This window comes from Elephas maximus, chromosome 1 (assembly GCF_024166365.1).
Source record: "Elephas maximus indicus isolate mEleMax1 chromosome 1, mEleMax1 primary haplotype, whole genome shotgun sequence".
Taxonomy (NCBI): Eukaryota; Metazoa; Chordata; class Mammalia; order Proboscidea; family Elephantidae; genus Elephas; species Elephas maximus.
The window spans coordinates 93,258,741-93,286,045 of NC_064819.1; the positions used below are offsets into that span (position 1 = coordinate 93,258,741).

Consider the following 27,305-nt stretch of genomic DNA (forward strand, 5'->3'; position numbering starts at 1 on the left):
AGGTCATTGACCCACCATATCACCCATACTTCAAGACCCCTTCATGTAAAAACACCACTAGATTTTCATTCTGTATTTTATTACTGAAATACATTGTCCTACCCACCCCACCCTACAATAAAAATCTCACCCAGGCCTCCCATTCTTTCCCCTCATCCCCCTAGCCAGCCCTGAACAAATGGCCCAGGATTCCCTGCCCACTGGCCGTTTTGGAGTGTGTCCATTGGGTAGCAATGTGGTAACTACCCAGGGCCTTTGTAGAGAAAATGGAGGGAGGCAAGGAAGCCCCAAGAGGGGCTTATTTGAGGGCTTTGGCCACTTGCTCATAGGCCAACTCAATCTCCTCATCATCTGGACAAGTAGAGGCGAATTCTTCCCGAGCATAGGCATTGCGCAAGTACCGATGCACTCCCCTTAACTGCTCCGGGATGGAGAATCCCCGGTACTTCTTGCATACAACCTAGTGGTGGGGAGAGGAGAGGGACCAACATGTTAGCCCTGGGTAGCCACATTGGCTGTCATACTGGTGGTCTCCCCCTTCTCCCACAGCCTACATGATAAAATCCAGCCTTCTTGTCCAGTCATTAAAGAACCTCCACCATCTGACTTCTTTTCCTATTGATTATAATCTCCCACATGAATCATCTTCTTCAGTCATCTTAACTCCTCACTATCTTGCAGTGTCTTCACCCTTCCTCTCCACTTAACTGAAACCCTAACCATTTATAGCCAGCTCCTTTCCAGACCACCCTATTCCATGGTGCTACTTTTCTCCTCTTGATTTTAAAATTGAGACTCTAGTCACATGCCATAAAATTCTTCTCTTGAATTTCCACAGTGATTTTTTGGTCTCTATTTTTTATTTGGCTTTGAATCATGTATTATTAACTTTCAATTGAGTGTTTTATTTTAGTAAGATTTCAAACACTTTAAGGGCAAGGACCAATCATCACACATCTTTGTATCTTTCAATGCCTAGTACATAGCAGATGTTCAATACATAGTTGTGTGCCAGATTGACATTGGGCCTATGTTTCAAAAACTAAACCATAGCTTTGAGGCTATGAGAAACATTGGGAACCAGCGGTTTTCATCTTCCACAAGAGGAAGTAGAGACTGAAGCTATAAAGGGAGGTAAAGCTTTGACTTCAGGAAAAGGCTGCTTTGTCTGATCTAGGGATTTGGCAGTGATACAGAGGCAGGAAGAGCACTCTTGAAAGTAATACTGGGATGTATTACTTTTGGACAGTCTTTTTGCACCCACAGCTTATATTATAGAAAGTGGTCCTCTCAAGTAGTGGTTTTGCCAGCAGTGCTGACAAGAAGGACTGGGTGGGGTCTGCCATTGGTGGCAGTCTATGGAAACCACCCTAAGAAGAAGGCATCTTTGGAGTGGTTGTCATGGAAAGCCCATGTGGGAGTTCCTTAAAGAGCCATCCTCTCCTCCCATTGAGCACCCACCTGCACAATATGGAGCTTTGGCAACAGGTTGCAGTCAGCCAGGGTAAGCTCATTGCCATCCAGAAACTTCCTCTGAGAGATGCCCTCATCCTCAGCACTGGTCTCATCTACTTCTTCTGGGAGGGGGGATATCAAGTAATTGTCCAAAACCTTCAGGGCTTTCAGGAGTCCCTTCTCCAGATCTTGCAAGAGAAGAATTGATTAGAACACTGGCAATAATCCTTCCTAGCCAGTCCAAGAAGGTCCATGGGGGGGGGGGGCGGGGGCTAGATAATAATGGTTAGGTCAGCCCAAAATAATAACTAACACGAGTGTAGTTAGTTTTCTAAGTTACTCTGAGCATTTTACACATAAAAACTCATTTAATTCTCACAACAACCTATGAAAGTAGTTATTGTAATCTTCATTTACAGATCTGAGAGTGGATTTACAGAAGGTTAAATGACTTGCCCAAGGTCACACAGCTAGCTGGATTTGGACTCAGGTAGTCTGGATCCACCTGAGTCATTGTTCTTAAACCAAAACCAAACCAAACCCACTGCCATCAAGTCAATTCCGACTCATAGCGACCCTGTAGGACAGAGTACAACTGCCCCACAGAGCTTCCAAGGAACACCTGGCAGATTCGAACTGCTGACCTCTTGGTTAACAGCCATAGCACTTAACCACTACACCACCAGGGTTTCCCATTGTTCTTAAACACAACCTATTCTGCCAGAAAGCAGTCCAGTAGCCAATTAATGTCCCCCAGTGGAGCATAAAAAGGTAGGAAACAAATGAGAGAGGTTTAAAAGTCATGGTCAGTGAGAATGTAGGGAAATATAAGGGTCAAGCAAAAATAAGGGGGGGAAGAGTTTTGCCTACATCTGCTCCATCTCCCTGATATTTTGATAACTGAACTTCTAGATGACTCTACTGCCTCCCAACCCTGTGGATCTCCCCCATTCCTCTTAGGACCCAGGCTTCTGACCCACAAGACTCACTGTCATTGAGGGCTGGGTTTGAATTCTTGATGTAGGCAGAAAATTTGGCAAATACATCCAGCCCAGCTGTGTTGGACTCAGGGTTCAGAGCTGCCAGCTTGGGGTACCTGAGAGCCAAGAGGAGAAACAGGGTTAGATATCTTCCTGGGAGGAGCCTCAGCTTCCCTGCCCTAGCCCCACCACCATTCTGTCTTCAACTTCTTCAACCTCTCTCTTTTCCAGAATCCGCCAGCTCCCGTCTCCCCTTTCTGAGTGCCCCTATACCTGGGAGGACACAGTACTGCCTCCAAAAATTCCTCGATCTTGTTGGTATCTGTGTGTACTTCGGTGCCATACAGGAGGAACGGGAGTTGCCCTCCTGGGCACAGCTTCTGCACTGTCTCCGTCCGCCTGGAGGAAGAGGCCAGGCATCAGGACAGGAAAAGAACGCAAGAACCAGAAAGGGGAAATGGAGGGATGTGGGAAGATAAAGGGACTCCGGGTAGAGGGAAAAAAGGTTCTAGATGGAAGGACTCGGGTGGGTGAGTATTTGTGTGTGGCACATGTGTGTGTACAATGGGTGTTTAAAGGAACAGAAGTGGGCCCACCTCTTGGTGTCAACAGTGGTGACGTTGAAGGTGACTCCCTTGAGCCAGAGTACCATGAAGAGTCTCTGGGAGAAGGGGCAGTTTCCAATCTTGGCCCCATCACTGCCAGCCTGAAAAGCAACCCCACCCCAAGGTTAGGCCTGGAGCACCCCATCCCCTTCCCCAGACCATTCTCCGCATCTCCTGTTCCCAGACCCAGCTGTTTTCTGCCTAGTCATGACACACACACCATATGACCCATAAAAGCTCCCCCCAAAACTCAGCTCTCCATCTTTGAGCTGGGTCAAAGCGGAAATTTTCTGCAAAGACAGATTTCTGGCTCCTCAGAGAGTTGAGGACAGGTAGGAGGTAGGCAGAGGGAGTGGGTCTTGGAAAACTTGGACCCCAGAGAGGGAAGGGGAGTGGGACTCTGGTGAGGTCGGAGTTGCAGCTAGAGGCCCAGATTCCCAGTTCCTGAATGGATTAGGACCTGAGGGCAGGATCTGGGGTGGAGCAGGGTTTGGAAGCCAGAGTTCCGGGTCTTTACACCTCTAGGCAAGCTGCTTCTGGGTGGGGAGTCAAGGGGTCCTGAGCCTCCCCCTAGAGATGTGGAGGGCCTTGCAGAGGGGCTGCTCTCTGATTGGCAAGTGGTGACCTCATCCCCCAAGGGACACACACCTCCCCGTATGCTGAGGGTGATTCATCTCTCTGTGTCTCAGGCCTCAGCAGCTTCCTTCCGGGCAAGGAAGTGGGGGCAGGGACCTGTGAAGCTTGGGCCTGGGTAGCTAAGGCAACCTCCTTCTTCCCACCAACCCTGCTGGGGTCTTCCAGCACAAGGAGTCAGTCCTCTGGCTCCAGATGATCCTTACACAGGGCCAGGACTTCTGCTGCACAGCCTCACCCAGGAGTAAAAATAGCCCTGAGGCAGGCAAGTGCAAGAGTGAGGTGGGGACCACACCTAAGGAGGCGGGACCCAGGCTCGGCTGCAACTTCACGGGGAGAGGGAATGGCTGCCTGAGGAACCCAAGCATAAAAGAGAGGGAGAGCCAGGCAGGAACACACAAAGATGAACGAAAGGAAAAAAGCGGAGAGAGGAGACTGGAAAAGGAAGGGTGAGAGAATGCGCAGACAGGGATACAGACAGATGAGGAGAGGATACCAAAGGAAAGGAAGGAGGGGCACAGAGTCGAGGTCCTGGGACAGGGAAAGGCAGGCAGTATGGGTGGGAGGGGAGTGGCTGCTGGCTGCAGAGGGAGCAGGGCAGAAACAGAGAAGGCTGCTGCCAGTGGTTTGATACCCAAATGCCATGAGACCACCTTTTAAACGCCCTACCTCACACTACCCTCCTCCTGATTTCTTTCCCCTCCTATCCTTGTAGCTACAGCTAAACTCTCATATTCTAGCCACCTCCCACTCATGCTTCCCCAAGTCCCCGGGATATGTCATCCCATCATCCTTCTAGCCCTGCCTCATGATCTTGCTCCCACTCTCTTCCCTCTTTCCTTCCATCCCACAAGTCTTTCTAATTCACTTCCTCCCATACCCAGGCCTCCCACCACACACCCTCTTCCTTGTAACCTCGCTTCCCCACACCCAATCTCTTCTCCAAGTCTCCCCCACTACGCCCCTCGCCTCCAACCTCTGAACTTCTGTTAGGGCCACACGTCCTAATTAGTGCCCCTCCCAAACCCTGCTGGACTCCCGGTGCCGTTTTCTCTCCCAGTCCTTCTACCAGCTCGCCTTCGCCCTCCACCCCTAGTCAATCTTTCAACTTCCGGGAACTCTCTTTCTCTACATTCCTCTCCCGTAGGCTGCAGGAAACTTGTGCTTTTACAAACTTTTCAGCGCCAAGCCAGGAACTCCCCTTACCTGCTCACAAGTCAATTGTCTTTCCCTCCCGCAACACCCCTTAAAGATTGCCTGTGAGGCCGGGGATTGGGGTCGAGGAGGGAAGGGATTGGGGAGTTAAGGTTGGAGCTGGGGAAAGGTGAGAAAGTTGGCTTCCAGAAACTTGGAGGGTAGCCAAGGAGGGAGAGGGTGTCCTTACCTTCACGAACAATTCGACCTGTGGTTGTTCTTCAGCCATGGTTGAGACGGGGACCAGGAAGCGGCAGTCGCTGGGGGAACTGGGAGGGGCCGGGGCCGGGGAAGGCGGGTCTCACAGAAAGGGAGACTTTTCCCTGGACCTAGGGCTGTCCCTTCAGCGCGACAGAAGCCTGATCAGGCCCACTCGCTCTAGACACAGTCTCCCCACCAGCCCAGCAAACCCTACGCCCAGCTCCTGCAGCTCCGTCCCTTCCCGGGCTGAACCAGGGAGCCGCTGACTCAGCGACCAGCCCCGCCCTGAACCTAGGGAGGGGACAGGAGGATGGGTGGGACTCATAAGCACAGGGAGTAGGCCGAGGGGGGAGGTCCTGAGGTGTACCGGAGGATTGGGTCTGGGGGTGTTAAGAAGAGGGAGTTCTGGGCACTCTTTTTTTTCCCCAGGCCTAGACACAGGACTTGGTTTCTGCCTCAGTTTCCCTGCTTCATTAATCAGAGGACAAACAGTACACCATCCTCACACTTGAAACTTGACACCAACGACTTGGGCATAATCAATAGGGCCTAGAGAAAGGATTTCAGACCTGAAAGAGTGGTCCTTTATTTCCTCTTCCAGATTCCAGTCCAAATTCTGAGTTAGGACTGTGGTCCAGGAGAAGAAATTGGAAGTGGAAGCTGGGAAGGGGGCAGGGGGTGGTGAAGGGTCGGGCAAGGATTGGGAATCCAGACGCTAAGCCTTGTGCTACAGAAACAGAAAGCTACACCAGGGAGCCTCATCAAGGGGGAGGTACCCTTTCCACAGCCTGGTCAGCTTTAATGCTTTCACTTCTGCCTGCCAACCCTGGGCCCCTTTCTGTGCCCCTTGCCCTTTTCTCACTGACAGGTTGCCTTGGAGATATCCTGGGATTATTGTGGCCCATGGGGTGGTAGTAGCTGGGCCTGTCAAGGGGAAAAAACAAAAATCAGACAGAATAGTGGGAGTGGAGTCCTTGGGGGCACATAAATAAATCAGTAGGGAAAAAGAGTAGCTTTTTCCCTCCTGGTCACCAGCCAGTCTGTGGGAGAAAGATGTGACAGTCTGCTTCTGTAAAGACTGCAACCTTGGAAACCCTATGGGGCAGTTGTGCTCTGTCCTGTAGGGTTGCTATGAGTCGGAATCGACTCGACAGCAATGGGTTTGGTTTTGGTTTGGTATAAAACTTATGATCTGCTGAAAAACAGTCCCAGGGTATGTCCTCCAAATGGGGTTAAAAAAATAAAACCCAAACCCATTGCCATCGAGCCCATTCCAACACTTATTGATCCTATAAGACAGAGTAGAACTGTGCCATAGAGTTTCCAAGGCTGCAAATCTTTATGGAAGCAGGCTGCCACATATTTCTTCCGAGGAGCAGCTGGTGGGTTTGAATCGCTGACCTTTTGGTTAGCAGCTGAGCTCAAGGCTCCTTCCAACCTGGGTAAACACTCGTAATTTCTCCCACATCCTAAATGTCTCTTGTCCAACCATCCCATCTCTTTCTCCCTCATCAGCCTGTGTTCAACAAAAGATCCACGGTTCCAGAAAACATGCAAAGACATAGAAATGAGAAAAAGGGCTGGATACTCAAAGAAAGAGACTTGGGGGTGGAGTGGAGTGGAGTGGAGTGACGCGATGTGCTGCTAGAAATGAGCAGTTGGTGGTTTCCTCTTGTGCTTCCTCTTCTATGGGAAGGCCTGTCTCTGAGAAAGAAAAGATATATTTGGTGTTTGCCCCTTTGAATTGTAACATCCTCCTATAAGAATGTAGAGGGAGCCCTGGTGGTGCAACAGTTAAGAGCTTGGCTGTTCACTGAAAGGTTGGCAGTTTGAACTCACCCAGTGGCTCTGAGGGAGAAAGACCTGGTGATCAGCTCCCATAAAGATTACAGCCTAGAAAACCCTATGGGGCAATTCTGCTTTGTCACATGGGGTCACTCTGAGTTGAAATCAACTTGATGGCACCTAACAAACAAGAGTGTAGAATGATTCCATGTGTATGGGGGGGTGCGGCAGGGAGGGGAGGAATTCCCTCCGTGAATGATGCTCTGCAGTCATCCCCCCCTTGGGGAGGGATCAAAGGAGCCCTACTTCCCAGGGTCCTCTCCTGCTCAAGCTGGTCAGTGTCCTACATAGACCTTCCTCAGGAAATGGGGCCGGCCCTGGGAACAAACAGGTTTGGCAGCCTCTCACCTGCCTCTCTTTTCTTTCCTGCAGTGTTATAGCTGCAATTACTTTGATCATCAATATTAACTTTGACTGGCTGGCATGGATACTCACAAGATATTAAAAAAAAAAAAAAAGATATCTTGCATTAATTCCCCAGATGACAAGCAACGCTGCCCTCTCCTGGAGCCATCCAAGAGTGCCCCATGGATTTGAGGCTGTACCCCTAAATCATGCATCAGAGAAGTTTCCCTCCTTTCTTATCTCCTTGCCCTTTCTTTTTTATCTCATCTCTTCTTTCCTTCTCCAAGCTTTTCTTTCCTTCTCCAAGCTTCTCTTTCCACTCCCTCCTCTTCCTCAGCTTGGTAAACCAGTCCCTAATCTCTTCCCACCCCAGATTAGAAGGTGTGGCCCTCCCTGACACTCCCCAGAACTGTTACCAGCCTCCCCCAGGTTTCCATAGTTCCATTGCTCAAAGTTTTCCAGGGTAACCATTAACCCAGCCTTCAATTTGATCTCCCACTTTTCTCTCTGAAGAGGATTTTCCATCTCTGGTCAGCAGAACCAGGTCATCTCACCCTCACCACCTTTCATAGCCTCTTGGGTGAGTGGGATCTCTCCATTTCAGAGTTCCAGGAACAAAGATCTATTTAAGCGATCTGTTTTATTAAGTGTGTATTTGTTTATTTCTGTCTCCATCACACACACCCCCTCCACACACTCAAAAAATAGGCTTCATGGAGCAAGGACTTAGTTTGGTTCATTGCTTTGAGATCATCACCTGGGCCAGAGTAACCTAACTAACCTAACCCATTGCCATCGAGATGACACCCGACTCATAGCCACCCTATAGGACAGAGTAGAACTGTCCCATAGAGTTGCCAAGGGGTGCCTGGGGGATTTGAACTGCTGACCTTTTGGTTAGCAACCGTAGCACTTAACCACTACCCGACCAGGGTTTCCTGGGCCAGAGTAGGCACTAAATAGTTACTGAATGAATGAATGACAATTTTGTTTTTAAGGGTGTGTATGTGGGGGTGGGGATATGGGAATGTTCCAGAGGGGTGTGGGTGGACTTATCAGGCCTATTTCTCTCTTCTGGAATTTGGTGTAACTGGGGGGCTGAAAATTCTAAATTATGTCCTGAGGTGCCCTTGTGGGGGTGGTTGTATTTGCACCCAGCAAACAGGCAAAGGATGGCTGAGATAGGAGTCTTACTGCTTATTTCCGCTTATTTAACACTCATGTAGCTTTTACTACGTTTGCCAGGTACTGTTCTAAGCTCTTTATAAATATTAACTCAGAGGGTACAAATATTAACTTAGAGCTGTTGGCACAAGTTGAATTCATTTTGCTTATCGCCACTCTCCAGAAAGAACGTGACTCTGGCCCTTTAAGGTTGGCCTCCTCCCCATAACCCCCTAGTGCCCCAGCCCCTTCCACAAGGCTTGGGCCCCAGCCGGGCCTCCAACCTTCTTGCTTGCTCCACCCCGCATCGATCAAAGCCCAGGAACACTTAGAGCCGGAGGGCTGGCTCCTAAGCAAAGGCAGGGGGCGGGAAGTTTGAACTTTCTGGCACCGCCCCTAATCCAAATAGGCCAATCAGCGTCCAGCTTCCTTGAATCTGCGGTCTACTGCTTCCTCTAGCCCTGCTGGATTTCTGGTCGGGATCCGGGTATAACCAGCCAGCTGCGACTAAGAGGAAGGGCGTGTGCGCGCGCACCGCGCCCTCGCGCCTGCGCCTTCGTACTGCAAGCTTGTCGCAACCTCCGTGACGGAAAAGGCGGGAAAAGGCCGCGAGTTGGCTGCGGCTGGGGTGGGGAAGTGAAGCGCGTGAGGCAGGGATCGTGAGGAGGCGTGTACATTTCGCCCCTCTGGGCCCTCGGACCACTTCTTTACAAAGTACAGCCGCGGCGTGACAGAAACGAGGGTGGGGAGTATGGGTTTTCCATAATCTGCACTTTAGCGAAATACCTGAGAAATCGCCCCCTTAAAGCCCCCCATACCAGTTCCCACAGCTCTCAAAGCTTCCCGCAGCCTTGCCCCTCAGCCCTCTCCCAGAAGTCCTCAGTGGATTTGGGTTTCTGTGCGCCACTCTACCCCGGCTCCGTCGCGGGTGAAACCGCTTCTGAACCACTTTAATTTTCTGCATTCTGCAGTCTCAAACTCATGGCCTCCTTGGGAGCGACCCCAGGCAGGACGCCGCAGGGACCGGGGCCCGGGGCAGCCTCAGCCAGCTTCCCCATCCCGACCCCAGTGCCGGCCCCTGGGGAGGTGGAGGAGGATGTCGACGAGGAAGAGCCGGCAGAGGTCTCTGGGGGCCAGCGATGTCGCGGGAGAGCTCGGATCAGGACAGCTGGGAGTTCATAGGAATGTTAGGATAAAAAGGGGTTAGGTAGAGCTGGGCAAGTCACTTATATCACTGAGGGTCTTTCTGAATCCGATGATAATGCCTGTCTCAGAGATTTGATAAAATGATTAAAATTAAGTAATGCATGGCACTATCCCACGGTGGTTAAATGATAGGGTTGCTACTCTAAAGGTTGACAGTTCAAATCCACCAGCCGCTCCTTGGAAACTATGAGGCAGTTCTACTCTGATCTCCAGGGTCGCTATGAGTTGGAATCTACTCCATAGCAAGGGGTTTTTATCCTGCCTTAGGAGACTGGGTGGCACAGTTTGCAGTGGCCTACTAACCTAGAGGTTGCCAATTGGAATCCATACAATGGCAGAGCAGAAGAAAGGCCTGGAAAGCTGCTTGTAAAGATTGTTAGGTGCTGTAGATTCTATTTTGACTGATAGTGACCCCATGTGACAGACTAGAACTGCCCCATAGGGTTTTCTAGGCTGTGACCTTTACAGGAGGAGATTGTCAGGGAGCAGATTGCCAGGTGTTTCTCCACAGAGCTGCTAGATGGGTCCGAACCACCAGCCTTTCAGCTGACAGCCGAGTGCTTGACTGTTGTGCCACTAGGGCTTCTTCAGTAAAGATTACAGCCAAGAAAACCCTATGGAGCAGTTCTACTGTGTACCACATGGGGTCGCCATGAGTCAGAATTGACTCAACTGACAACTGGTTATCCTGCCCTTATGAGTAATTCAAATATTGGTTTACTTTCTTCCTCACCGGACAGATCCATCTGTGTGTACTGTGGAATTCAGGATACTTGGGCATTGCCTACTATGACACTAGTGACTCCACCATCCATTTCATGCCAGATGCCCCAGACCATGAGACCCTCAAGCTTCTCCAGAGAGGTGGGGGCAGAACCATAAATTCCTTTATTCTCTGGGTTTGGGAGTGTGTCTCACTCATATGCTCTTACCTGACTCAGCCTGTCTAACATTTTATTAATTGGCTCCCAGAGACTTCCTCTGTTGTTCTTAGGAATTCATTTCACTATTCAACCAATACTTATTAGGTGTTTACTATGTATCAAGTGCTGGAGACGTATGATTCCTTTGGGCCAATTCCAACTCAGCAACTCTATAGGACAGTGAAACTTAGAGTTTCCAAGGAGCGGCTGGTGGATTCTAACTGCAGACCTTTTGGTTAGCAGCCAAGCTCTTAACCACTGCACCATCAGGGCTCTGATGGAGATAAAGTGCTGAGCAAATTAGTCTTGCCTTTCTTCCAGGAGGTTATAGTCTAGTGACAATCTCCAGGGCACATCTCTTCCCTCCTACCCCCCAGGCAATCTCACTACTGTTTCTTTCCCTGAATCTTATTCCTGACTCTTGTCTATGCTCCCAATGTGCAAAGCACTCCCTGCTCTTAGATGGAGAAAATAAGTTTTTGAGGGAGAAGGTAGCAAGGAGAGGTTAGTCAAAGGATAAAGATCTCTTAACTCATCAGGTCTTCATTCTCTTTCCAAGTTCTGGATGAAGTCAATCCCCAGTCCATTGTTACAAGCGCCAAACAGGATGAGAATATGACTCGGTTTCTTGGGAAGCTTGGTAAGGATTGGGCAAAGGACAGAAAACTAAGCTATGGAATGTTCAAGGAGACAGAAGGGTTTGGAGGGAGCTAGAGCCAGAAGCTAGAATTGGGCAACAGGGAATATGGGGCAGAGGCAGAAGAACTTAGATGTACAGGGTGATGGCCTCTCCTCTTTTGCCTCCCCCACAGCTTCCCGGGAGCCTGCAGAGCCTAAGAGACCTGAAATCATATTTTTGCCAAATGTGGATTTTGGTATCTCCTTCCTTTTGCTTTGCCCAACTACCCATCTCAGTTGCCCAACCCCTTCTCCTAGCTTCACCCTTATTATCAGAGGTCTCTCCTTAGCCTTATTTTCATCCTAACCTTTGTGATCTCCATGCCCCATGACTAGTTTCCCCAAGATCTTTCTTGCCCCCTATGCTTTCATAAGCTGCAGACGTCCACTCAGGCACGTCTAGAGATGAGCCCCTGCCCGCGCCCCCCAGAAGAGGGAGCAGTGACACTTGGACAGCTCTGATCATTGCAATTTTCCCCTTTAAGCCAAAGTCATTTATCCCTAAAAAAAATAAAAAGGCACTGCCTCAGTGACCCTGGTGATCTGTAAGGCACTTCCACCACCTTCCCAGATTTGCGAAAAGGACAGGGAATGTTCCACCCTAATTAGATTTTAGAGCATTAGTGTTATTAGTTCCTCTATTAATACAGTCTTTTTGATAAAAAATCCCCAGTTCCAGACAGATATCTTATTCTCCTGAGCCATTTATCTTTCTCAGGTTGTGCCCTCAGCCAGACAGCTTTATCTGATATGTAGAATGAAAAGATAATTAGACTAAGAGTCTGAAAATTTGGTTCTTGCGTCCGCTTTTCATAAACTGCCTATATGAGTTTGGGCAAGTCACGTAATCTTTCTTGCTTCTATTGCCTCCTTCTTAAAATGGGGTGAAAAAATTAGGCTAGAAGATCTCCAGTCCCTTCTAGTTCTAAAGCTCTAGAATTGTTTCTATGGCCTTTCCCTCCCCCTCCTCTATCATCTTCCCTTCCCCTCAATTAGGTCTGGAGATAAGCAAACAGCGCCTCCTCTCTGGAAACTACTCCTTCATCCCAGACTCCATGACTGCCACTGAGAAAATCCTCTTCCTCTCTTCCATTGTGCCCTTTGACTGTCTGCTCACGGTGAGATGGGGCCTGGGCAATAAGGGCTGGGATGAGGAAGGTTGGAGAAAGGCATGAGCACCTCAGTCCTAGTGTGGAATACTGAGAGGTACTGGCCAAGCCTTGGAAAATATAGTCTTCCCTGGTGTTGTCTAGGCTCCAAGACACTGGGATTTACCCCAACTCCACTACTGATCTCTTTCCAGGTTCGAGCACTTGGAGGGCTGCTCAAGTTCCTGGGTCGAAGAAGAATTGGAGTTGAACTGGAGGACTATAATGTCAGCGTCCCTATCCTGGGCTTTAAGAAATTTGTGTTGTAGGTGATTCACCATAACCTCAGCCAAAATAAAGGTGGGATTGGGAGGCCTAAAGAGTAAGACAGAATGTGGGGAGGGGCAGGGATCCAGCAGGTCAAGTGCTCTGGGACACACGGGAGAACCTGAGGATTGTGGTGCTCTGGGGAGACAATGAAGTCTGTATTCAAGGGTGAGGGTGGGGCGGCCATGCTTTGGAATGAATTCAGACCTCTCACACCCCAGCCACCTTGTTTTCTGTCCACAGGACCCATCTGGTGAGCATAGATCAAGACACTTACAGGTAAGGAGGAGGAGACAGGCTGCTGTCTCTAGGGAGGGAGGAGGATTAAGCTTAATGCTTCTAATAAGCATAATTGAGGCTCCAGTTTCCCTAATCCTGGGTTATTAAGATCTCTTTCCCTGAAGGAAAAGGAAGAGGGGGGTATAGGGAAGAGAGGAAGGAAAAGCACAAAGCTGTCACTCTCCTTTGCTAAAGGGAGAAACTGAGGCACACAGCCGTGAGGGGCAAACCTCATATCCAGGATTGCTCTCAGGAGGATGTGTTATACCCTTTTTTTTCAGTCCCCAGCTCCCATTCTCTTAAAAAAACTCAAGCCGTCAGTTATCCCAGACTCCTTCATTTCTCCAACAGTGTTTTGCAGATATTTAAGAGTGAGTCTCACCCCTCAGTGTACAAAGTGGCCACTGGATTGAAGGAGGGGCTCAGCCTTTTTGGTAGGTGTGCTTCATCCCATACTATAAAAACCTGCCAGAAAACCAGTTGCCTCTAAAGATGTGTCTCAGCCCTCCCTTCCTACTTTACCTCCATTGCCGGGTGTTTCTTCCACTCCATCCAGCTTTCTTATCCTCTCTGCACCCTCTCTGAGCTTGGGCATCTCCCAGCATATCAGCTGTTACTTTACTAAACCGATGCTCATTGTCTGGGTTTGTATGAATGTTTCTACTACATGTACCTGTCTAAGGACTTTGGGAAGGCTCCATGTATAAAGGAGAGGTATGTAATTGCTTGTTTTTGATTTGCATAGTCTTTTTTTTTTTTTTTTTTATCAGATGTCTCTGGCTTTAGGGCTTATTAAGGGCATTGCCCCAAGTACCCACATGGTTTCATTATGCATATTTCAATGAATGGGTTGTGTCTAATATTTATGTATATGTGTTGGGCTTTTTGTGAGGCTAACTCAGCCTGTTCTGTGTATTTTTCTGCCCAAGTGTTCCTGCTAGTGCCCAGCCCCTCTCGAATCTCCGAGTACAGTAATCCCAGCTGACTTATGGTCAGGCGCCGGCTTTGGCTACCTTTGTGTTCTTTATCTGGGGAACACCTTCTGACCAGCCCGCCCAACACCCATGCCCCTGACCCAGATGCTTGGGCTTAGACACACACACATTCCTTTCCAGGCCCCTGCCTGTAACAAGCTCATTCCTTGCCCCTCCCCCAGGAATCCTCAACAGATGCCGCTGTAAGTGGGGAGAAAAGCTGCTCAGGTGAGTGGGTCTCACACACACGCTACACTCTAATGCATGACTTACATGTATACGCTACATACTAATGCCTACTAATAACCATATACAGACCCTCACACACCCACCCGTGCATCTATCAGTAATAACAACTGTCCTTTACCCAGTGCTGACTAAATGCACTTAATCCTTACAACAACCCCATGTGGTAGCTAGGATTATTCTCATTTTATATTGTCAGCACAGATACACACATACCCAATGATGATACACAGACTCGGACACATACAAGCAGCAGAAACACATCCATAAAACACCAGTGTACATACTGTAATATTTCTGTAATTATAAAAAACTTCAAATTTGAGCTATTCTCTGAGGACTCTCAAATTTGTGTCTCTAGTTCCAAGCCCTGTATGTGGTGTGCTAGTTGCACATCATCACCACCTGCAATTTCCACAGGCAGCTCAAACTCAGAGCATCCAAATCTGACACTCACCAGATCTGCCCCTCTTCCTGTGTTCCCTGTCTGGTTAATGACATTGCTGGCAATGTGTGCTCACGTAGTGCTTGTTATGTTTTTCCGGTTGCACTGTCACTTCAGGTTAGAACTAGCAGTCTGTGAATCTGCTTGCCCTCATAGCTATGAACAGTGTGCAGTCGCTAGTCCTGTAACCTCAGTGCCTGGCACCTGGCCTTGTACCTGGTAGCACTCAGTGAGTGAACACAGCACATGAACACAAGTGCAGTGGTCACCTCATCTCTAAAATCTCAGAGTAGAAGCCTTTGCTAGCCTACAGTTAGTTGTAGAATCCTTTCCCTACCTTATCTGCCCTGCAATGGGTATCTTTTTTAGGTTAATTTAATGAGGTTATCTCCAGGTAATTGATGGGGTAATTTAATTACCCACACATTCACCAGTGCTTCGTGCGCAGCTCTCTAATCTTAGCAAGGTATGGGAGGGAAGGAATTCTTTGTGGAGAAGACAACTAAGTGAAAGGTGGAGGAGGAGTACAGATGCCCCAGATAGGATCTGGCAGGGCATTGAATCATAACCTGAATAGTGAACTAAGGTCCCAGCTGCCTAAACCTACACAGGACACCAGGAAGGTGAACTGAATGTCACAGTATGCCCTAAAGAGCGTTGACCTAGCATCTGGAGACCTGAGTTTGACACACCCAGCAGTGTTGCTTACCAGCAGTATGACTTTGGACAAGTTGCTTGTCCTTTCTGGGCCTCATTTTCTTAGCTGTAATATTAAGGAGTTTGGCTAGATTAGGTGATCACTAAGATGTCTTCTGGCATGAGCAGTGCATGAGTCAGAGATACCTAGGTTTTTCACAAGAGGGTTGGCTTGGTGAGGCTTATATGCTGTCCAAAATGGGGACGGGTAATCACAGACTGGCCTGTCCTGCCTTGTCTGGACACTCTGTGGCCAAGAGCCAAAACCAAACCAAACCCATATCTGTCAGGTCGATTTTCACTTATAGCGACCCTATAGGACAGAGTAGAACTGCCCCGTAGGGCTTCCAAGAAGCAGTTGGTGGATTTGAACTGCTGACCTTTTGATTAGCAGCCAAGCTCTCAACCAGTGTGCCGCCAGGGCTCCAAGAGCAGAGGTGCCTAAAACCAACCCTCATGTCCAGTTGGAACCTCCACCTCATTCTAAGCTGGGGTGTTCTAGCTTGGGGTAACTGACCATGGACTCCAGTGTGAGGTACACATCCTCAGGCCCCATCGTTTCCACATGTGGGCTCTGATAAAACGGCATGCCTAATAGCTCACTCTAATGTAGAAAAGAATCCCTGGGTTCACAAGTCCTTACAGATTCTCACAGTCTTCATAGCCACAGGGAGATAGGGGCACCCAGGATTAGACAAGCACAGATGAGATATCTATTTCTGTATACAAATTTATTTAATTTCTAAAGATATACTTCAGACACACAAAAAGGTATAAGTATTAATATTACAAACTTCCCTTCAGTGTTCCTCCTCCATCCTCCTTTCTTTCCTGCAGAAATGACCATTGTTATGAAGTGAAGGTTTATTTCACATGGGGCAGTTATACACTCTCACAGGAAGAACACAAAAAGACTAATTTCGGTGCTATTACACCCAGAGACACTTTGACAGCTGAAAAAGATGAATAAACACATACTGATTCACGCCCTCCTACTCAGCCACAGAGAGAGTCGGAGTGTTGGCCCAGAAATACCTCAACACACTACTCTTCGTTTCAAATATTGACACGCTCCATCACACATCCATTGGAATGACACATGCTGATACCCACTGTAACTATAATATACGGACACAAGCATGCTCACTCCCAGTGACTTTCAATAACTACATGTAAACACACTGTGTGGATAAGGACACTGCCCTTGCCGTACATTCCTATAGCATGTCAGATACAGATGACCCCAATTCCCAGAGACTCCAAACATATATGTTGGCAAATTGAGATCAAGACAGCAATGAGAACAGGTATAATTTTTACCCCCATCCCCTTCCAGGCTGTGGTTCACACGTCCAACTCAGGACCTGGGAGAACTAAATTCCCGTCTAGATGTCATTGAATTTTTCCTCCTACCCCAGAATCTGGACATGGCTCAGATGCTGCATCGGCTGCTGGGTCACATCAAGAATGTGCCTGTGAGCAGAGGGCCTTCCTGTCCAGGGTGGCAGACGGGGTGGGGAAGGAAGCCCGAGACTGATACTGGACATGGGGCTTCTTGAGGGGAGTTCGGATCCGGGAGGGAAAGCAGTGGCTATCCTCTTGTCTGACTGTAGCTGATTCTGAAGCGCATGAAGTTGTCCCACACCAAGGTCAGCGACTGGCAGGTTCTCTACAAGGTAAGGCCTCCCTTCCTGAATCCCAGAAGCCCAGGTTTAGCCCCTCAGGCTCTGTTTCAGACCCTCTGTACTCTGGTCACCTGTCCTTTACTCCAACACTTTTTTTTAACTTTGTATTATGGAAATTTTCAAAAACATTAGAATAATATAATGTACCCCCATGTATCCATCATGCAGCTTCAACACTTAACTCATGCTGATCTTGTTTTATCTATATCTTTACCCACTTTCACCTTCCTGGATTTTTTTAATTTAATTTCTTTTATTTTTTGTTGTTGTTGAGAATATACACAGCAGAACATACACCAGTTCAACATTTTCTACATGTATAATTCGTTGACGTTGGTTACATTCTTCAAGTTGTATAACCATTCTTACCCTGTTTTTCCAAATTGGTCCTCCACCATTAACATAAACTTACTGTCCCCTAAGGTTCCTGTCTAATCTTTCGAGTTGCTGTTGTCAGTTTGATCCCATTGTGTTCTTAAGGCAGACATTCTTTACTAATTGAGCTAAGCTTTTATTTGGCTTAAAGAAGACTTTAGGGAATATTTTTGGTTTAAGGTTTAAAGATTATCTTAGGGCAATAGTTCCAGGGGTTCATCTAGCCTCAGTGGCCTTCCTGGATTATTTTGAAGCAAATTCCAGCCGTCATATCATTTCATCTGTAAATATTTCAATATGATTTCTAAAAGAAAAGGAATTTATAAAAAGAATCACAATACCATTATCTTACTTAAAAATTAACAGTTCTTTAATATCATCCAGTATCTGATATTTAAATTTCCACTCATTTATTACATGTCATGATTTTCTTTATTACAGTTTGTGTGAATTAGGATCCAAATATGATCAACATAAGGCAATGGGATGATGTCTCTTTAGTCTCCTTTAATCTATGGGTTCCTTCTCCATCTTTCTTCTCCCGCCCCCAACCCCCTTGTAATTTTTTTATTGAAGAAACTGGACTATTTGTCCTATAGAGTTTCTCTTAATCTGAATTTTGCTGATTACAGTCTCTAGGAGTTTTTGACACATTTCTCTCTCTTCTATACTTTCTGTAAATTAATAGTTGAATCTAGAAACTTGATCAGCTTCAGGTATGATTTTTTTTTCTCTCAAAGACTGTTTCATAAGTGGAGGAATATAATGTCTGCTTATCTCTTCGTGATGTTAGCAGCCTTTGATGTTCAATATCTAAATCCATTAATTCTTTAGGGATTGCAAAATTGTGTTATTCTAACTCTGTCATTCCTTCTTCATTTAGTAGCCAGAACACTTCTATAAAGAGAAACTTCCTCTCATCTACTATTTGGTTGCCCAGTGATACAGTTCATATAGAATACAGAAAATTGCTTGGCTTTATTTCTGCCTTTATTTACCAGTTACCAAAATAGTAAATTAGTTTCCTGATATCCACCAAGGCAGCCGATGAGGTTTTTTTTTTTCTTTTGTCTTTTGGCTTTATTACATACTCATGGATTTATACTTGTGCCTCAATCCACTGCACTTTTAATCTTTATACATGTTCAAATAATTCCATCTTTGGCCACCGGGAGCCTCTTCTTGTTGGCTTCTGCATCCTTTAAACAGAACCCAAGTAGACTTTGATAGCTTCCTTGCTTTCTGGCTTGACAAGATGTACCAGATTTATCATTGACAGCTCCTGGTTGTGACCTAGAATCAGCCATTTCTCTAAGGAGCCTTAGTTTCTTTTAGTGGGAAATGGTATTTCAGTACCACAGTCTGGATGCTAGAGGGTGCTCAGCACATTTTGCTCCTTGCTTTTAGGCTTGTTCTGTGGACAAATGCAGGAACTTAAAAAAAAAAAAAATGTAGTTGAGTTCATACTGAAACTACCAATTTAAATCCAGAGTCACAGGGCTCTTACTTACCTTCTGTATATCTTCACTTACCCTCTTCAATATTTCTTTCTTCCACACTGGAAATTCTGGTTCTTAATGACACTAACCAAACCCAAAACCAAACCTGTTGCCATGGAATCGATTCCAACTTATGATTTTTTTTTTTTTTTTATGGGACAGAGTAGAACACCCCATAGATTTTCCAAGGCCATAATCTTTATGGAAGCAGACTACATCTTTCTCCTGCAGAGTGGCTATCTTTCGGTTAGCAGCCTAGCCGAGGGCTTAACCTCTGCACCACCAGGGCTCCTTTCAATGACGCTGTTGCTGTTGTTAGGTGCCGTCGAATCAATTTCGACTCCTAGCGACCATATGTATAACAGAATGAAACACTGCCTGGTCCTGCACCATTCTCACAATCGTTGCTATGTTGCTTTGTTTGAGCCCGTTGTTGCGGTCACTGTTAATCTACCTCACTGAGAGTCGTCCTTTCTTTTACTGACCCTCTCTACTCTACCAAGCTTGATGTCCTTCTCCAGGGACTGTTCCCTCCTGATAATATGTCCAAAGTACATGAGATGAAGTCTCACCATCCTCTCTTCTAAGGAGCATTCTGACTGTACTTCTTCCAGGACAGATTTGTTCATTCCTCTGGCAGCCTATGGTATGTTCAATATTCTTTGCCAAAACCATAATTAAAAGCATCAGCTCTTCTTCGGTCTTCTTATTCATTGTCCAGCTTTTGCACGCATATGAGGCAATTGAAACACTATGGCTTGGGTCAGGTGCACCTTAGACCTCAAAGTGACACCTTTGCTTTTTAGCATTTTAAAGAGGTCCATTGCAGCAGATTTGCCCAATGCAATAAGTTGTTTGATTTCTTGACTACTGCTTCCATGGGTGTTGACTGTGGATCCAAGTAAAGTGAAATCCTTGACAACTTCAATGTTTTCTTCGTTTAATAATTCTAGCACTATTACCAACTAAATGATTATTGAAAACTGTCTAAAACATTTTTGGGGGGGAGGAGTAGTTCTTTTTGTCCCCACCAAAAAAAAAAAAAATTTTATGCCACTGTCTGTGTATATATTTATGTTCATTTATTTCAGTCTTTTTTATTTTTAGAAATTGCTTTAAAATTTTTTAATTATATGAAATATTTACACAAAAGCAAATCTCTCAAACAAGGTATGGTCAACTAACTCTGGCTTCTATCCCTACCCCCTTCACTGTATTCCTTCTCTCCACCTATAGATAGCCTTTTTTTTTTTTTTTTAATTTTGGGATATATTTTTCTATTTTTTTTAATTAAAACAAATTTTATTGTGCTAAAATATATGTAACAAAAATTTGCCACTTTAACCATATTTAAGTATATAATTCAGTGACATTAATTACATTTATGTTGTACAATCATCGCCACTATTTCCAAAAGTTTTTCATCGTCTCAAAAAGAAATTCAGTACTCTTTAAGCGATAATTCCACATCTATTGTTTTTATAGCTTTTTAATTTTGAAATAATGTAAGACTTAAAGAAAAGTACAAAAACAGTACAGAGAGCTCTCATATACCTTTCATCCAGCTTCCTCTAATGTTAACATCTTCCATAGCTATAGTGTAATTACCTCATAAATATTTATTTTAACTAAATGTGTTAAAATGCAATGCTATCACTGTTATTTTTGTTGAAAATTTTCTAGCTTTAGTCATTGGGAGCTCTTTCAGGTTAGCTTTTGATATGCCCTTTCAACTTGGTTCCCATCCTTTTTTGAATACCTCCTAACTTCTAGCACTGCAAGAGGTTCCAGGTTCATCTTGTGTTTTCCTTGCCCCAGCCCTGGAATCAACCATTTCTTCAAGGAGCCTTGGTTACTTTTATTGGAGAATGGTATTAGAAACCTAGATCTGGATGTGCTTGTTGCTACTAGGGTGGCTGTCACTTCTAGGCTCTCACCACAGACAGAGCTAAGAAATACACGTATGTATATTAACCCATGCCTACACACACACATCTATATTCCTCTATCTATCTGTCTATCTATCTGCCTACCTACCTATCTGTCTATCTTTTAAAAACCCATGAGTTCATACTGATACCTCTGATTCTAATCTCATACCATGGAGTTCACTCTAGGCTTCCTTCCCTACCTCATTTGTCACCTCTTTCTCTAACAGTGAGAAACCTGGTTCCCGTTGTTGTTGGCTGCTGTCAAGTCGATTCTGACTCATAGCGACCCTATGCACAACAGAATGAAACACTGCTTGGTCCTGCACCATCCTCACAGTTGTTGCTATGCTTGAGCCCATTGTTGCAGCCACTATGTCAGTACATCTTGTTGAGGGTCTTCTGCTTTTTTGCTGACCCTCTATTTTACCAAGCATGATGGCCTTCTCCAGGGACCAATACCTCCTGATAACATGCCCAAAGTATGTGAGACATAATCTTGCCATCCTTGCTTCTAAGGAGCATTCTGGCTGTACTTCTTCCAAGACAGATTTGTTAATTCTTTTGGCAGTCCATGGTATGTTCGATATTCTTTGCCAGCACCACAGTTCAAAGGTGTCAGTTCTTCTTCAGTCTTCCTTATTCATTGTCCAGCTTTCGCACGCATATGAGGTGATTGAAAACACCATGGCTTGGGTCAGGCACACCTTAGTCCTCAAGGTGACATCTTTGCTTTTCAACACCTTAAAGAGGTCTTTTGCAGCTGATCTGCCCAATGCAATGCATCTTTTGATTTCTTGTCTGCTGCTTCCATGGGTATTGAAATCCTTGACAACCTCAATTGTTTCTCCATTTATCATGATGTTGCTTATTGATCCAGTTGTGAGGATTTTTGTTTTTTTTTATGTTGAGGTGTAATCCATACTGAAGGCTGTAGTCTTTGATCTTCATCAGTAAATATTTAAAGTCCTCTTCACTTTCAGCAAGCAAGGTTGTGTCATCTGCATAATGCAGGTTGTTAATGAGCCTTCCTCCAATCCTGATGCTCCATTCTTCTTCATATAGTCCAGCTTCTTGGATTATATGCTCAGCATACAGATTGAATAGGTATGGTGAAAGGATACAACCCTGTCGCACACTTTTCCTGACTTTAAAACATTCAGTGTCCCCTTGTTCTGTTTGAACGACGGCCTCTTGGCCCATGTACAGATTCCTCATGAGCACAATTAAGTCGTCTGGAATTCTCATTTTCTGCAGTGTTATGCATAATAAGTCGAATGCCTTAGCATAGTCAGTAAAACACAGGTAAACATCTTTCTAGTATTCTCTGCTTTCAGTATATTTACTTAACACATAAATTAGTTTCATTTCTTTTTTAATATGAGCAGATATATATGACTATCTCCTTTTCTCACTGCTGCTTAAAATTTATCCTCTGCTTCAGCTAGGCCAGGCTCTGTATTTAAGCACTCTGCCTAGGATTCCCACTGTGTTCATTTTCAGTATAGTTTGATGATTAAAAGCCAGACTGCCTGTGTTCGAATCCCAGCTCTTCCATTTACTCTCTGTGAGACCTTGAGCAAATTATACTACTACTTTGTGCTTTAGGTTTCTCACCTATAAAATGGAGATAATGCTAGTACACACTTTATAGGATTATTTTGAGAAGTGAATGAAATTAACACATGTAAGAGGTTCGGAACATTGCCTGGCACATAGTAGGTGTTCAATAAATGTTAGCTCTTATTCTTACCTCAATGCGTCTGCCCAAGCTCTTGCTCTCACCCAGAATACCTCCTTCTTTTTAAATAGTCTTATTCAAAACCCAACTTATTTCTTTTTCTCTATTAAGACCTCCCCAACTATTTTAGCCCATATTAGTCTTATTCTCTAAATTTAAGTCTTATTCTCTAATTTTAGTGAGTTCCACAACTTGGTCAATTATGGATAGTCATTGTTGTTTAGCTGTTTGTTTCTGTCATGGCTAGACTATAAACCCTTTGATTTATATACTTTGTATATTACCCCTCCACCACCACCACAGAGTAAGGCTCAGTAAATGTGTGATGGATTGGGTCTGTCCATTCAACCTAATCCATGATTAGATCAGCTGCCTCAGGTCACTGACATTCACTCTGGGGAATTAACTCTCAAGGGTTCCCACCCTTTCTCTCTTCCTGCTCTTTCTTACCCCAGTGCTGTCATTGTCCCTTCTTCCTTCCCTTTCATGTTGCTATTTCTCTTTCTCCCTCCTCTGTGTTCTCTTGGGAGTTTGGGCAAACCCCTATCAAAGCACCTTCCACCTTTATTTTTAAATTCTCTGAGTGTTTTTATATCTTCCTCACCGAACTGTGATCTCCTCTGGGACAGGGACCATGTCTTATTTGTCTTTGTAACCTCAGTGTTCAGTGTAGTGCCTGGCACAGAGTTTAACAAATGCTATTTCCTCTCTCAGTATCTATTTCTTTTTGCCTTCGAGATCTTCTCTCTTTGCTGTTGTTTTTTTGCCTGTTGGTCTTTGTTTGTCTCAGTCCATCCCTGTCCCCTCACTTCAGCCTGGCCTGGATGTGGATCACCTTTCTCTGTCTATTTCTCCACAGACTGTGTACAGTGCCCTGGGCCTGAGGGATGCCTGCCGCTCCCTGCCCCAGTCCATCCAGCTCTTTCGGGACATTGCCCAGGAGTTCTCTGATGACCTGCACCACATCGCCAGCCTCATTGGGAAAGTAGTGAGTTGAAGGAAAGAGGCCGAGCACTGAGAGGAAGGAGAGGGAAGTGGGGTTGGAGAATGCGGAGGGACTGGGGTCTGGGGAGTGTGGGAGATGGGCAAGCATGGGAGACTTTGAGGTCAGTTAGGTGACTAAAGAATGGAATGGTGAGGGGAGAACATCAGGATGTGCCTGGAGGGTTAGGGTTGAAGCAGGCACTGTGCAGGGAGACTTGGGGCCCAAGGAGAGGTGAGGAACAAGACTGAGCGATGGTGCTGGGATGAGAAGAAACAGGACTTCTTATCTCCTCAGGTGGACTTTGAGGGTAGCCTTGCTGAAAACCGCTTCACTGTCCTCCCCAACATAGATCCGGAAATTGATGAGAGTGAGTGTTGGGGATGAGCCCTGACACACGGGTCTGCCCAGTGATGGGGTACCATCGGCAGGCGTTCACCATAATTCAGGATCATCATAGTAACTAGGATAGGAATTGGGAGTCAACGTTCCTTTTGTGTCTTCACCCTTCCTAGAAAAACGAAGGCTGATAGGACTTCCCAGTTTCCTCACGGAGGTCGCTCGGAAGGAGCTGGAGACTCTGGACTCCCGTATTCCTTCATGCAGTGTCATCTACATTCCGCTGGTGAGGGCAGGAGGGTGCGTGTAACCTCCAGCGGTCTTTCAGGAGAGACCTTAGGCTTATGAGAGACACACTGGCAGATAAGAAAAATTCTGGGAGAGTCTGAAGAACATGAACGTCTGTTGGTGGCTTTAGCCTCCTGAGGGGGATACAGGGGTCTCTGGGCTTACTCTAGGGAGACAAGATGCCTAGTCAGTCACACTCTGCATTATCTCCTCCGTACTATCCCCAGATTGGCTTCCTTCTTTCTATTCCCCGCCTGCCTTTCATGGTGGAGGCCAGTGACTTTGAGATCGAGGGACTGGACTTCATGGTGAGTCTCTCCATCTGTGTAGGAGGGTGATAAGAAGCCTCACCCCATCAGTGCTGTCCAATATGGGATCTCTCCTCTGTAGTTCTACTTTGATTTTTATCAGCTCTGAGGTGAGACAATGGAGGGAGAAGTCCTTGTGGGAGGGTGGAGGTAGGGTTAGAAAGATGGAAAAGGAGAGGAGGACCAACAGGAGCAAAGCCTACAGCTTTGAACCCTTGTGTCTAGTTTCTCTCAGAGGAGAAGCTGCATTATCGTAGTGCTCGAACCAAGGAGCTGGATGCATTGCTGGGGGACCTGCACTGTGAGATCCGGGGTAAGGAGAAACAAGAGGTTTGGGGGAAGGGTGGAGCTTGGAGATTATCCTAATGGGCTTCTTCTCTTCCTTCTGTCTCTCTCACTCTGACTCTACATCTTCTCTGCTGTCTCTCAGGGTCTCAGACTGTATCTGAAAGCCTGTTTCCAGGTCACTCTGTTGGTCTCTTTGCCTCTGCTTAATTTTGCCCTGGCCCTGACCCCCAACTCCCTCACGCATCTGCTCCCAGACCAGGAGACCCTATTGATGTACCAGCTGCAGTGCCAGGTGCTTGCTCGGGTGGCTGTCTTGACCCGGGTGTTGGACCTTGCCTCCCGCCTGGATGTCCTGCTGGCTCTTGCCAGTGCTGCCCGAGACTATGGCTACTCAAGGCCCCACTACACCTCCAGACTTCTTGGAGTACGAATCCAAAATGGAAGGTGAGAACAGAGCTGGTGGAGGCATAAGCCCAGGGGCCCAAATGCCCTGTCTCCTAAGGGGTTCATCCACCTGAGCCCACAGGCCTAGTGTAAGGTAACTTTCCACCTACTGCAGACATCCTCTCATGGAACTCTGTGCCCGAACCTTCGTGCCAAACTCTGCAGAATGTGGTGGGGACAAAGGGAGGGTCAAAGTCATCACTGGGCCCAACTCCTCAGGGAAGAGCATATACCTCAAACAGGTGAGGAGAATCTTTACAGCCTGGGCCTCTGGCATCTACTCTACCTTCTTCACCCCTCCCCCAACCTGCTAACCAACCCAAATCCCTCCAGCTCTTCTCCCCTCTATCCTGACCCCACCTGTCATGAAAAGACCATAGCCCATACATACCCCATACTACTCCACCTGACATCTTCTGTTCTCTACTAGATCTAACAGATCTTTCCATGGCCCGAGTTCCCTTCACCCACCTCTGAATAGGAACACTCCATTTCTCAGTACGCCTCTGCCCACTCTAAAGTGAGCTTAAGGAGCGATGACTAGGATTGTGAGAGGAGAGGAACAGTATGTCCTATTACCTTTTTTCTTCTATTGAACTATATCCACTTCTCCTTGATTTATCATTCATGCCCTCAGTTTAGCCTCACCTCACCTCAGCCTACACATCAGGCCCCAGGTCCTTTCTCCTCTCCTGTTCAGGTAGGCTTGATCACATTCATGGCCCTGGTGGGCAGCTTCGTGCCAGCAGAGGAAGCCGAAATTGGGGCAGTAGATGCCATCTTCACCCGAATCCATAGCTGCGAATCCATCTCCCTTGGCCTCTCTACCTTCATGATCGACCTCAACCAGGTCAAAGGGTACAAAGGGAGGTGGAATTTAGGGAAGGGAGAGGTGGGGAAGAAACCCCACCCTGAAAAATGCTCAGAGCAGGCAAACCATTCCCTAGGGGCAGAGAACACCCAATTCGGAGACTGGCAGAATCAATACCATAAGCATTTATTGAACTCTTGCTTCATACAAGGCACTGTTGACAATAAGGGGATGAACAAAACATGTGCCTTGCCATGAAAGAACTTGTAGTCCAGTAGAGCGGACATACATACAGCTTTTTTCCCAGGCACACTGTGGCTGGTGTGCCACAGGCCTCTCAGATGCTAACCAAACTCTCCTTTGTCAACCTCATGTCCAGCAGGTGGCAAAAGCAGTGAACAATGCCACTGAGCAGTCTCTGGTCCTTATTGATGAATTTGGAAAGGGAACCAACACGGTGAGGGGAGAAATGATCAGAAACAAAGGAGGGGAAAATGGAGGAGGATGGAGCACAAGGGTGCGGCTGAGCCTTGGGGAAAGAATAGGGATGTGTGAGCAGAAGAGAAACAGAGTGGGAGATGGGGAAAGGGCAGGTGGAGGGGGCACATGGGCTGCCCCCATCCACACCCCTGCCCTTCGCACAGGTGGACGGGCTTGCGCTTCTGGCTGCAGTACTCCGACACTGGCTGGCGCTTGGACCCATGTGCCCCCAGATCTTTGTGGCTACCAACTTCCTGAGCCTTGTTCAGTTACAGCTGCTGCCACAAGGGCCCCTCATTAAGTATTTGGTGAGGAAACCACACTAGCCACTAGGGGCCCAATAGGCTGGGCATTTCCCAAGGTGGGGATCAGCTCCTTCAATAGAACAGGGTCTCCCTGAGCACAGGGACCATTCCCCTTCCCACTTCTCCATGAGGATTGGCCAAGAGTTTCAGGGCAAGATGCAGGGTGATGGATAACACGCTGTCTCCTTTTATTCTCTTTTAAGACCATGGAGACTTGTGAGGATGGGGACGACCTTGTCTTTTTCTACCAGATTTGTGAAGGTGTTGCCAACGCCAGCCATGCCTCCCACACAGCTGTCCAGGCTGGGCTTCCTGACAAACTCATTGCTCGTGGCAAGGAGGTGATGGTATCAAAACGTCAAACCACCTCTCTCCGAGGGACCCTCTCAGGGACCTGGGTTTCTGGGTCCACAAGATTGACCCTTACTTCCTCTCTCTTACCTGACCTCCTCTCCCCCCTTCCTTCCTGTTGGTCCTAGGTCTCAGACTTAATCCGCAGTGGAAAACCCATCAAGCCTGTTAAGGAGTTGCTAAAAAACACTCAAATG

The 27,305-nt window shown here is 46.7% G+C and overlaps 3 protein-coding genes across 3 annotated transcripts; 2 read left to right on the top strand and 1 right to left on the bottom strand.

The window, feature by feature from the left end:
- Positions 1 to 62: 62 nt before the first annotated feature.
- On the bottom strand, positions 63 to 5,326 carry CLIC1 (chloride intracellular channel 1). Its single transcript, XM_049888994.1, has 6 exons — positions 5,058 to 5,326; positions 3,032 to 3,141; positions 2,709 to 2,834; positions 2,445 to 2,551; positions 1,462 to 1,643; positions 63 to 460 (listed from the first exon to the last, which is right to left on the bottom strand). Exons 1-6 carry the CDS (start codon positions 5,094 to 5,096, stop codon positions 299 to 301), a joined length of 726 nt encoding a protein of 241 aa, XP_049744951.1. The 5' UTR covers positions 5,097 to 5,326; the 3' UTR covers positions 63 to 298.
- LOC126067470 (mutS protein homolog 5-like) lies at positions 5,095 to 13,413 on the top strand. Its single transcript, XM_049869441.1, has 9 exons — positions 5,095 to 5,161; positions 8,882 to 9,005; positions 9,394 to 9,563; positions 11,111 to 11,191; positions 11,364 to 11,426; positions 12,226 to 12,347; positions 12,533 to 12,642; positions 12,888 to 12,923; positions 13,275 to 13,413. Exons 1-9 carry the CDS (start codon positions 5,095 to 5,097, stop codon positions 13,411 to 13,413), a joined length of 912 nt encoding a protein of 303 aa, XP_049725398.1.
- Positions 13,414 to 13,693: 280 nt separating this feature from the next.
- On the top strand, positions 13,694 to 27,267 carry LOC126067522 (mutS protein homolog 5-like). Its single transcript, XM_049869566.1, has 16 exons — positions 13,694 to 13,733; positions 13,853 to 13,894; positions 14,080 to 14,125; positions 16,621 to 16,759; positions 16,898 to 16,960; positions 23,372 to 23,500; positions 23,792 to 23,864; positions 24,010 to 24,119; positions 24,349 to 24,429; positions 24,655 to 24,742; positions 24,972 to 25,161; positions 25,277 to 25,403; positions 25,862 to 26,011; positions 26,355 to 26,429; positions 26,617 to 26,760; positions 26,961 to 27,267. Exons 1-16 carry the CDS (start codon positions 13,694 to 13,696, stop codon positions 27,234 to 27,236), a joined length of 1,773 nt encoding a protein of 590 aa, XP_049725523.1. The 3' UTR covers positions 27,237 to 27,267.
- Positions 27,268 to 27,305: the final 38 nt, after the last annotated feature.